The sequence below is a fragment of the Ovis aries genome, chromosome 10 (assembly GCF_016772045.2).
Source record: "Ovis aries strain OAR_USU_Benz2616 breed Rambouillet chromosome 10, ARS-UI_Ramb_v3.0, whole genome shotgun sequence".
Taxonomy (NCBI): domain Eukaryota; kingdom Metazoa; phylum Chordata; class Mammalia; order Artiodactyla; family Bovidae; genus Ovis; species Ovis aries.
Window position 1 is genome coordinate 21,405,481 of NC_056063.1, and position 12,691 is coordinate 21,418,171.

Here is a 12,691-nt window from a genome sequence, read left to right on the forward strand (position 1 = left end):
TCGATGTGTTGTATAGACATATGTTATAAACAAACGTGATACATATTTATATGTAATATATATTATTTAATTATAGCACTATGACTATGTCATGTACACACACAGGGTTGAGCCTTGAACAACTAGAGGCAGTGATTCTCCGTGCGGTTTAGAATCCGCACATAGGGCTTCCGTGGTGTCTCGGCAAAGAATCCACCTGCCAGTGCAGGAGACACAGGTGCGATCCTGATTTGGGACGATCCCACATGCCTTGGAGCAGCTATGAGCATGTGCCCTAGAGCCCGGGAACCGCAACTTCTGAAGCCAGCGTGCCCAGAGCCCATGTTCTGCAGCAAGAGAAGACACCACACTGAGAAGCCTGCACACTGCAATGAGGAGTAGCCCCCACTCGCTGCAGCTGGAGGAAAGCCCGCCCAGCAGTGAAGACCCAGCACAGCCATCAATCAATAAATAGATAAAATTATGTTAAAAATGAAATCTGCACATGACTGTATAGTTGGCTTTCTGTACCTGTGGTTCCACATCTGCAGAGTCAACCATTCGTGGCTTGTGTAGTACTGTAGTGCATATTTGATGAAAAACAATCCACTTATAACTAGGCCTGTACACTTCAAACCTGTGTTGTTGAGGGTCCACTGTATATATATTTAAGACCTCCTATCAACTTTCCCATGACCAAAAATAGTGTGATTTAAACACCCATCTCTTTTGTTGCAGGACTGTTCGTGTGTGGTTAAAGAGAGACAGTGGACAGTACTGGCCAAGCATATACCATGTGATGCCTTGTAAGTATCTGGATCTCTGTCTTTAAGAATCAGACATGGACCCCAACTCCCCTTCCTTCTCAGATTGCCTGCGCTGTGTTCTCTTGAGTAGAGATGCATGAGGGTTGGGATTATCATTATAATGGAAAGGATTATATCATTTTATATTTATATTTATAATGATATCATTATATCATTTTAGCTCTCTATGTAAAATGAGAAAATTGTTTTGAAACTGACTGTATATACACAGTTTCTGAGTACGATTAATGGAAGGACTTAAATACCTAGGCTCCCTGCTTACGGTTGTCTCCCTCTCATTTCCAACTTTTGTTTAACTTTTTTGTAAAGTAGTTCCTTAGACAATTCAAAATTTTGTCCAGTGATTACATTTGTGAAGTAAATTTGTTCTTACATTATTGTTCTATTATTTGTTCAAATTCAGGACATTCAGCATTGAACATTCAGCTCTCAAAAGGATTTGCTGTGGATTCAAATGTTCTAATTAGAAGTCTGTCTCATTTCCCCAAAAGCTCCTATGAGAAATATGTCCTTGCACTGATAAATAGTGAATCTTTCAAATATACTTTTAAAAAAAGATGACTAATTCTTGGATTTTTGAACTGGCAGAAGTTCCCCTGCAGGGAGAGAGCTGTTGCCCATGTCCCACAACCCCCTCCCCAGATAGGCAATTTCTTTCTTTATAGTCTATGGTTTTATCAAACTTAATGAAGTGTGGGTATCTTATTCCATATTTATTTTAGTGTAATTATTTGAATTCATTGTCAGTCATATTGTTAAACGTTTCTCTTACTCCCCTTCCTGCAAACCTTAATTGAAATCAGCATACTAGAAAAATGCCCTGGGCTTGTTGTCTGGGTCTCTGTACCCTCTGGCTTCCTGCAATGTGCGCCTCTTCCCTTGATACCAGCATCCCTGTTTGAGTAGTATATGCCACAGCATACAACCCAGAAAAATTCATGCTGCACTATAGATATGCTAAAGCTTACGCCTCTGGCAAAAGAAGACTGTGATAAGCAACAGTTTTGCGTGTTTATGAACAAATACGTTATTAAGGATGTAATGGATTTCTGTGATTTCAGATTTATCTTTGAGGTTTGCATTTCTTTAGAATTGTAGTGAATAGATGATAACCATGTAGTTGAACCAAGTATCCCACTCTACGTTATCAAAAAAGAAACTTATAATTCAGTATAGTAAGTCCCCTATATGCAAATGAGTTCCATCCTGAGAGCCCATTCTCCTAAGTCCAGCAAAGTTAGCCTAGGTACCCAATGAACTCAATCGGCTACATAGTACTGTACTGTAATAATAGCTTTATAATACTTTTCATACAAATAATACATGAAAAGCAAACACAAAAAATAAACATTTAATCTTACAGTACAGTACCTTGAAAAGTGTAGCAGTATAGTACGACAGCTGGCATAAGGGGGCATGTTCGCATCTTTGAAAACTCTCAACTTGAAGGTTTCGTATGTAGGGAACTTGCTGTGCTTAGATTCTCACCTTACTGGTTGCGCCTCCAGCAGATGCCATTGCACAGCCAAGACCCAAGGTGAGCTTTCTTCTTAAGTCTTGGCAGTGATGAGGCCTTAGGTAAATGGAAAAGGAAAGGAATCCTATGATTGATTTTTTTCCCTTATTTTTAAGTGGTATAACCAGTCACCTATGGCCTTTTTCATCACACTTGACGTAATATCCAGCAGGACGAGCTGGGGAGATTCTGTAGTCCAGCAAGCTGAAGTTGACCCCAGAGTCCTGTAATTTCCATGTGACTCTGAAGACAGGAGAGGCCAATGTGGGCAGAGTGACGAGGGCTTGGGGATGGTGCTTAAGGAATCTCGTTGAGATGGGTGTTGATAGGAACCTCATGAAGATGCGGGATCCTAAACAGTTGCTTACCAACCACCCCCACTCCCCAGTACACACATCCATACACATCTGATGTCACTCTCTAATGTTCTCTTTATTCAAATATCACGGAGGATACAGAGAAGCCGCGAGTTGCATGTTTGTGCTTTAGTAAGCTGTATCTGATGAGTGACTAAAGAAAGCTGCTGTAACTCTTGCACCCGGCATAGGCTCTCAGTAAACAAGTACTTACTGAAGACTTGAATCTGTTAACAAAGATGATTTCCCTGAGAGTGTTATCATACATTTTCCTAAGTGACCGAACGTGATCTTTGAGAAGAATGACCCTCTAATTATTTTGCCTGTGACCGTCTACGAAAGGGAGTAAAGAAGGGATTACTTTGCTATCAACGTGTGGTCTGTGGACCGGCAGCATCAAGGTCACCTGAGAACTTACTAGAAATACAAATACTGGGCTCCACCTGAGACCTACTGAATGAGAATCTGCATTTTAAAAGATCCCGAGGTGATTTGAATGCCTTTTATATTTTGAGGTTGCCTTTTGGCATTTTTTCCAAGATGCAGGAAATGGTTTTTCCAGTAGTCATGTGCAGGTGAGAGAGTTGGACCATAAAGAAGGCTGAGCGCCAAAGAACTGATGCTTTCTAACTGTGGTGCTGGAGAAGACTCTTGAGAGTCCCTTGGACAGCAAGGAGATCAAACCAATCCATCCTAAAGGAAATCAACCCTGAATATTCACTGGAAGGACTGATGCTGAAGCTGAAGAACACTTGGGCCATCTGATGCGAAGAGCCAACTCACTGGAAAAGACCCTGATGCTGGGAAAGATTGAGGGCAGGAGAAGAAGGGGGTGACAGTGGATGAGATGGTTAAATAGCATCACTGACTCAGTGGTCACTGACTGAGTTTGAACAACCTCCAGGAGATAGTGAAGGACAGGAGAGCCTGGCGTGTTGCAGTCCATGGGGTCACAAAGAGTTGGACACAACTTAGTGGCTGAACAACCACCACGCTGATCTGTTTACATATGTTTATATGAACACGTGTGAAGGCTCATGCCTGTACAGTGTTGATTTGTAAATACATAGATAGAAATACACATTCTAGTTGATCACATATTTACTGTGCACTGACTATATACAGGCCATCAAGCTGGATGCCAGAAGGTGCAGGTGAACAGCGGGTGAATGGTCAGGATAATTTCCGTACTCTTTCATTGTTGGACGGTTCCATCTATCGTGGAGGGTGAAAAGGACAGAAGGCTGTGTTCTTCACAGTTGATTGGAAACTGGCTTTCATATTAGGGATCATATGCATTCAGGTAACATAGGAACTGGTCTCTGAGCAGGATCTTTTGTTTACCTTAAGAGAGGCAGAATCTTATTGCATAAGGAAATAGGTTACATTTTCATGTCATTTAGAATGTATTCAGTTATTGAATTTCCACTTTTTTTTTTTTTTGCAGTCCTTTCTATTGGAAGGTGTTTTGTTAAGAGGTTACTCAATATTGTCCTTAAATAAGGGGTATGTGGTATTAGTTACAAAGGGGCTTCCCTGGTAGCTCAGATGGTAAAGCGTCTGTCTGCAGTGCGGGACACCTGGGTTTGATCCCTGATTTGGGAAGATCCCCTAGAGAAGGAAATGGCAACCCACTCCTGTACTCTTGCCTGGAAAATCCCATGGACGGAGGAGCCTGGTAGGCTATAGTCCATGGGGTCGCAAAGAGTCAGACACGACTGAGCGACTTGACTTCACTCACTAAGTGGAAAACTATAGTTTACTAGAGGCTATAGTATGGACACCACAAGGCAGATATGACCATATGGTGTGTTTATAGTCGTACAAAAAAAGTAGTATTCCAAATCCAGGAGAAAACAGAGATAATTTATATCTTGTATGTGCAATATATGATTTGTTTGCTTACTTTGTCCATTAAAATACCTTTTAAAAAAGTTGAACTCATAGAAACAGAGAGTAGAAAAGTGGTTGCTAGGGGCAAAGAGGTGGCAAACGTAAGCTGAGTTATAGGATGTGTGGAGTCTGGGGATCTAGTGTATGACATGGTGGCCTACAGTTGATGACACGTGTTGTACGATTGAAATTTGCTGAGAGAGTACAACTTAAATGTCCTTACCAAAAAAAAAGAAATATGTGAGGTGAATTAAAAATGTGTTAATTTGATGACAGGAATCCTTTCACAACATATATCAACTCATCACTTTGTAAGCTTCAAATACCTTATAATTTTATTTGAAAATTATACCTTAATAAAGTTGGGAAAAAATAAAGTCACAGAACCTGAAATCTCAAACACTGAAGAGAAAAAAAAAAGCCCTTTTAATATGGTGTTTGTCGCATTCTGAGTAGGCTAGTAACGTTTTATAGCATTGAGAAGCATTTGGAGTTGATTGCAGGGAAGGGAGCAGAACACATTAGATGAGCAAGAGTGGATACTGAGGGCCAAGTTTGAGGGCACGGAGTGAGCCTGAAAGGCAGCGTGTGATACGACGGCATGAACTTCAGAGAGTGGCAGGTGAGAGAAAGATGAGGAGCAGACGCATCGCAATCAAAATGCCAGCCCCTGCTTTGGAGGCATCCTCATACCCTGTCTTTTCTGAGGCGCTCCTGCTTCCCTGGGCGTCTTTGGAGGCTCAGTGGTAAAGTGTCCACCTGCCAGTGCAGGAGACTCAGGTTCAGTCCCTGGTTCGGGAAGATCCCCCGGAGAAGGGAATGACAACTCACTCCAGTTTTCTTGCCTGGACAATCCCATGAACAGAGGAGCCTGGTAGGCTACAGTCAATAGGGTCGCAAAGATCATGACTTGCTTCCTCTCCAGGAGGGATCTAGGAGAAACTAGATTTGCCTGGTTAAGGCTGTTTGCCCCTGAGCCAGTCCAGTTTTCCTAGGAATTTAGAGTTTGGAGTAGGAAATGCTAGTCTCCACCTAGGCTGGTCCCTTGAGCTGGGAACACAGAAATCCAACAGCTTTGTGGCATTTGTGTGCATGAAGAAAGTGTGAATCACTTGGCTCCAGAGGGAGAGAAGCCTGAGCAAGTGATGCCTTAAGGTTTTCTTCATGCTCTGAACTCCCAAGCTTGACTCTGATTCTGCCCTTGAGTTCAAAAGGTACCCTCTCTCTTACTGCCATATACCTCTTTGCACTTAAGTCCATGCAGTGGGTTCCTGCTGCTTGCCGCTGCAAGTATCTGACTCCGCCTCGCCCTAAGTGTACACCTCCCAGTTCCTGTCTTTTCACTTTCTCCTGTATCTCTGTGATCTTTAAAGAGGAAAGACTGAGCCGTGCAGTCCAGTAGGTCCCTATTGGTGCCTCTGAGGTATTGAGCTGAAAACAGTATGGGAAAAGTGAGGGCAAGTAAAGATGAAAAGCAGAAAAAATTATCTTGTTTAATTTCTTTGGACAGTGCGTTCAACAATTTTCAAATGTTTCTTCCATACCAAACACTATGCAGTGTGCTAAGAATAAGGTGTGTATTTATTTTTGTTCTGGCCATGCTCTGTGGCATGTGGGATCTTAGATCCCCAACCAGGGTTTGAACCCGTGTCTCCTACATTGAGAGCATGGAGTCTTAACCACTGGACCACCAGGGAAGCCCTAGGATAGAGTGCTTAATATGGCAGGTGATTCCTGTCTTCATGGTATGGTACAGTCGGTTGGGGGAACCAGACGTAAAATGAGTACCACGGTGCATGGTGAGTTTTAACAGAAGTAGGTGTAATGGGCACATGGTCACAAGAGGTCCCTTAGAAAGTTCCATTTTATATTTGCAGAATTTATTTATTTTTATCTGTGGCTATGTTGGGTCTTTGTTGCAATGCACAGGCTCTTCGTTGAGGCTCACGGGCTTTCTTAGTTGCAGTGAATGGGGTCTGTTTTCCCGTTGCAGCGCACAGGCTTCTCATCGCGATGGCTTCTCTTGTTACGGAGTCCAGGCTCTAGGTGCGTGGACTTCAGTACTTGTGGGGTGAGGGCTCAGTAGCTGCAGTTCTCGGGCTCTTGACGGTGGGCTCAGTACTTGGGCTTAGTTGCTCCATGGCATGTGGGATCTTCCCGGACCAGGAATTGAGTCCTGTGTCCCGTGCATTGGCGGGCAGATTCTTAACCTCTGGACCATCAGGGAAGTCTGGAAGGTCTATTTTAAACCCTGGTATCTATAGAGAATTTGGGGTGACTGATGACTTGTTTTTTAGTTTCCTCTAAACTGATGTTTATGGATGAGTGAGAAATAAGAGTATGTCCTTATCAAATATCCTTTCAAAAATTGTATCTTCCTGACATTATCTCACATGGTAGCTGGAAAGTAGCCTACTATGACAAGATCAAGTTATAGCCTTCCCAGCTGGGACCTGCCTGACCTTGAATACCAGGGAGGAACCTTCCTGAGGGTACAGAGTTAAGGTTTAGTTATAGCTGTAAATGTGGTTATTTGTTCCAGGCTTCTAGTAGATACCATTTCAACCACTATATTCGCATCTTACTACAGAGGGGAAAAGGCAGAGGAACCAGAGATCAGATTGCCAACATCTGCTGGATCATCGAAAAAGCAAGAGAGTTCCAGAAAAACATCTATTTCTGCTTTATTGACTGTGCCAAAGCCTTTGACTGTGTGGATCACAATAAACTGTGGAAAATTCTTCAACAGATGGGAATACCAGACCACCTGGCCTGCCTCTTGAGAAACCCATATGCAGGTCAGGAAGCAACAGTTAGAACTGGACATGGAACAACAGACTGGTTCCAAATAGGAAAAGGAGTACGTCAAGGCTATATATTGTCACCCTGCTTATTTAACTTCTGTGCAGAGTACATCATGAGAAACGGTGGGCTGGAAGAAGCACAAGCTGGAATCAAGATTGCCAGGAGAAATATCAATAACCTCAGAAATGCAGATGACACCACCCTTATGGCAGAAAATGAAGAACTAAAAAGCCTCTTGATGAAAGTGGAAGAGGAGAGTGAAAAGTTAGCTTAAAGCTCAACATTCAGAAAACTAAGATCATGGCATCTGGCCCCATCACTTCATGGCAAATAGATGGGGAAATAGTGGAAACAGTGTCAGACTTTATTTTGGGGGGCTTCAAAATCACTGCAGATGGTGACTGCAGCCATGAAATAAAAAGACGCTTGCTCCTTGAAAGAAAAGTTATGACCAACCTAAACAGCATATTAAAAAGCAGAGACATTACTTTGCCAAGAAAGGTCTGTCTAGTCAAGGTTATGGTTTTCCAGTGGTCATGTATGGATGTGAGAGTTGGACTGTGAAGAAAGCTGAGTGTCGAAGAATTGATGCTTTTGAACTGTGGTGTTGGAGAAGACTCTTGAGAGTCCCTTGGACTGCAAGGAGATCCAACCAGTCCATCGTAAAGGAGATCAGTCCTGGATGTTCTTTGTAAGGACTGATGCTAAAGCTGAAACTCCAATACTTTGGCCACCTCATGCGAAGAGTTGACTCATTGGAAAAGACCCTGATGTTGGGAGGGATTGGGGGCAGGAGGAGAAGGGGACAACAGAGGATGAGATGGTTGGATGGCATCACTGACTCAATGGACATGAGTTTGGGTAAACTCCCGGAGTTGGTGATGGACAAGGAGGCCTGGCGTGCTGTGATTGATGGGGTCGCAAAGAGTCGGACACGACTGAGTGACTGAACTGAACAGAGGGGAAAAAAACAAACAAGCAAGCATGAAGAGCACAGGCATTCCTATTTTCATGGTTGAGTTATTACACATTTACTTTACCAACTAGCTTTGCTATTCATGGGGTCAGACTAAAGAGTAGAGGAGAGTGCGGGCAGGAGCCGGGGTGGCAGGTGTTTGAGATTTTTCTTACTCTGCAGAGTTGGGTATCATGTCTGGACCTTTCTTGCCAACACTTCCCCCATGGAGAAGAGGTAAAGCCACTTGGCTGCCAAAGGTACAGTGAATAGGAGTTTAAGAAGGCCAGAGTCTCAGGCCTGAGTTGAGGATTGGGCAATTGGAAAACCTCTGTGGATTCTGTCACTGCCGGGACAGACAGATGGAACTTACTTTGGCTCCTAAGTGTTTATGCATTTATCCCCGAAGCAGAGCAGAAGATGGCTGTTCAAAGGTGACTACAAATAAAAGGCACACCCAATAAATAAAATGACCATTTTGTAGGATCTTCAGCTCTCTGCCTTGAAAATCCCATCTGGTGGGATGGCATTTGTCCAGGCTGAGGCTGTGGTTGGGCCCCTTCAGTTTTCCTACCAGTGTGGCCACTTGACCATTTGCTCAGCCAACTTTTTGAAGTATAAGAACTCTACTCAGTGAAGTAAGTCAGACAGAGAAAGATAAAGACCATATGACTTCCCTCTTGTGCAATATGAAAAGCACCAACAAATAAAATAAATGAACAAACCGAATCAAAATAAATACATAGATACAGTGAGAACAGATTAGTGGTTACCAGAGGTGAGGCAAAACGCATAAAGGGGATCAGATGCGTGGTGACAGGTGGAAACTAGATTTTTGGTGGGGAACACGCTGTAGCAAGTGTAGAAACGTTGGGGTGGCCAGAAAGTTTGTTTAGCTTTTTCCATAACATCTTACACCGCACTATGTAATGTTATGAAATGTATGTAATGTTATAAACCAATGTTAGCTCAATAAAAATAAATCTAAGATTTTTAAAACTTTAAAATTTAAGTCAACAATCAAATAATAGTTAAACAATAAAGTGCAGGAACTCTAGTCCTCACTAAAAACCTTCATTTTGAACTGCCTGCTTTTCCAGTTTTATTTATTTTTTCGTCAGCCTGGTTGAGCGAAAGGCTGTTTATTATTTGTGATGTGTAGTATAAAGGATATATATGCAGTCGACTATTCACCCATATTCTGAGAGTTTCTGCTTCGTGTTATCCTTCTGCAGAAATGCCTGCATTCATTGGGCTCTCAGCTCATACTGCTGTGTGTATACATGAAATGTTTTATCTGCCTCTTTAAACAAAATTTTATTGGAGTCTAGTTGATTATTTTGTGTCAGTTTCAAGTATACACTCAAGGGAATCTGTTACACAAATGCATATATCCAGTCTTTTTTAGATTCCTTTCCCACATAGGCCATTACAGAGTGCAGAGTAGAGTTCCCTGTGCTATGCGGTAGGTCCTTATTAGCCATCTGTTTTACATATAGTGGGGTGTATATGTCAATCCCAGTCTCCCAGTTTATCCCTCCCCACTACTCCCCCCACCCCCCGGTAACTGTAAGTGTGTTTTCTACATCTGTGTTTCTATTCTGTTTTGTAGATAAGTTCACTTGTACCCCTTTTTGTTTTACCTATAAGTGATCTCGTAGGATGCTTGTCTTTCTGTTACTTTACTCAGTGTGACAGTCTCTAGGTCCATCCAAGTCGCTGCAAATGGCATTATTTCTCTTTTATGGCTGAGTAGTACTCCGCTGTATATGTGCACCGCATCTTCTTTATCCGCTCCTTGGTTGACGGACACTTGGGTTGCGTCCGTGTCCCGGCTATTGTAAGTCTTGCCGCCATGAGCATTCATCTGCCATCATGCTCAGCGCCCCTTTGAAGAAACACTAACGAAAATGACTTTTCAGGTAGGAGAGCCAGAAACCCCTGGCTTTCTCTAAGGCAGAACTTCTCATCCTGTGTTACAGCGTCCTGGGATGATCCAAATGGATTCTGGGCCCCGCAAACTGATCTGGTTATTTGGGCAGGAGCCATCCAGTCATCGGGGCCCCAGCAGTCTGTTCCATTTCCTCCAGGCTGTTTTGCTCACATCTAAGTTTCTGTGTGATCTGTGAGGTGAAAAAGGTTAGGAGGAGCAACCCTATGGACCTGGTACATAGTCCTTATAGGTAAGGTGGAACATGGGCTCCGTTATATTCCCCACAGATCTTTCTTTTGATTTTCTTTCTCAGATTTGATATATTTTCCTCAGTCAAGACGTTTTGCTTACTTCTAGCCTTTGTTGTTGTTGTTGTTTTTTGTATCTGCTTTTAAAGCCATTTTCAATTCTTTGTGAAATGAGGTAGGGAATGCATGGAGTAAGTTATCTTAGTTAAGACAAATGAGAGATGCAGTTTGAACATACTGTTTGCATTAAATTCTGATAAAGATGCATTGTTTAATATTGGAGTGTTCATCATTGCTCATAGGATAGCACTTGTGCCTGGGTGGGAAACTGGACTTCGATTTTCATGTTTGCTGCCAATTTGCTGACTGACTTTGGGCGAGTCCTGTCCTTTTCTCTGCTCTGAACCTGACAGATAAGCTGTCCGTTTTCTGTTTCTCAGATTTGCATAAATATTTTGGTTATATGTCAAGTAAATATTTGTAAATTATCTTCAAGTTGTTGGTGTTTAGCAATATACACTCTCTTTGCTCATCTTAACCCAGAGGAATTTAGGAAAGATTGGCTGATTTGTGAGGTTGTTGCTGGATTGGTGTCCCATCTGTTGGAATTGTAGTCTTAGAGCAGCTTGAAATTGAGGATTTAGAAAATGGAAATGATTAATGTGCTCGTATTGATATACTTGTATTTGGGATGGAAATGAGTTAGTCTGTGATGTTCCCATTGTGAGGTCCAAGGCTTGGGACTGTGGAGGGGGTTTGTGCGCTGTCCCGCCCTTTCTGCTGGGTTTATTGGAGTTTTCGGGGAAATTTCACGTGGGAAGATGAATGACTGAAAGTTATTTAAAATAATGAATTTGGTATTTCTGTTTTTATAAGGTAGTGCTTTCTTGGGTGAGTTTTAAACAGCATGTTTAATTCAGCTGAGGAAGTTTGTTGGCTGTGGGGGATGTGTATATAATTCAGAAATGCTCATCCTATTGTTTAGCTCATATCTTATTTCACATAACTTCTTGGTTCTTCATTGTGACATATACTGCTCCTTTGTTGGTCTCTTTTTAGTATAGGTTGTATTATAGAACCATGTGTAGAAAATGACTTGTTTTTATTATTGACATTTTCCAGAATAACACTGTAATCTGATCTTTTGATCTTCTGTTTACTCAGAAGAAAAAGTACCCAAGGAAGTTTGATATTTTACAGAATTGAAGGAGAACAAATGATCCAAGCTAAAGATAACAGATATTAATTAATCTGAACGATTATAACATTTATTTAGCATACTCTGATTTTCATCTGACAGAGTAATTTAAAGCTTCCTATAGTCAGATGACTTTACTGTCACTTAAAACTTGTCTGGGAGAAAAAGGGACCACTGCCCATTCACCGTCATTTTACTGATGTTACTTAGACTAAATTAAAACAAAACCAAGGGTTAATTTTAATTGAGTTCATAAAATATTTGATTTAAAAGAAAAATTCTTTTTCATGCTAGGCAATTGAGGTCCTAAATATAAGTGTTCTTAGTAAGGTAAAACATGGGCCAAATACTATAAAAAAGTATATATTTATATACTATAAATATTATTTTGTGACGCACAGCTGAATGGATTAGTGTCCGGGAATTAATTAAATCTTTGCTTTATGGTGGTGGGGTTCTCTTTGTATGCCTCTCTAGTCAAGGCCCTCTTATTATAGAATCCTGACATTTTGTTTGTTTGTTTTTTACTTTATTTTTAATTGAAGAATAAGGATCCTGACATTTAACTTCACCAGGATGCCTTTAAATACCTGAAGTTTTATTCACAGTGTACTGTTGCTTATTTAAAGTTCCCACATCCATTCAGCACATCCCATGAAGATTAGTGTCTCCTGCCAAATAATGCCTTTAGCATAGTAAAGCTGTCAGAGTGATTGAAATCCACAGTTCAACCTTCATTGGAACTTGTGTTTATTTGAGTAAAGTTCAAATGATCAGCAAAGGACAGGAAATAAATTAGTCATAAAATGAAAGAATTATAGGTTTAAATGCTAGAAATGGGTAAACTTTCCCCCAAATAGAAGTATTTTGAGAATGCCTCCTCTCAACTTATGTTTTTTTAGAAAGCAAGAGCAATATTTCTTCTTAGATCGTCCATGGGATAAGTTAGAAATTCAATTAGCCAGTTTCTCTCTAATCCAT

The 12,691-nt window shown here is 41.4% G+C and overlaps 1 protein-coding gene across 2 annotated transcripts in view; it reads left to right on the plus strand.

The window, feature by feature from the left end:
- The window catches only part of WDFY2 (WD repeat and FYVE domain containing 2), a 183,924-nt gene that overhangs the window by 70,612 nt on the left and 100,621 nt on the right, over positions 1 to 12,691 (plus strand). For both annotated transcript variants that reach the window (XM_027973574.2, XM_060394375.1), the window contains one exon: positions 718 to 785. In XM_027973574.2, coding sequence (XP_027829375.1) covers positions 718 to 785 — 68 coding nt within the window. The remainder of the gene's footprint in view (positions 1 to 717; positions 786 to 12,691) is intronic.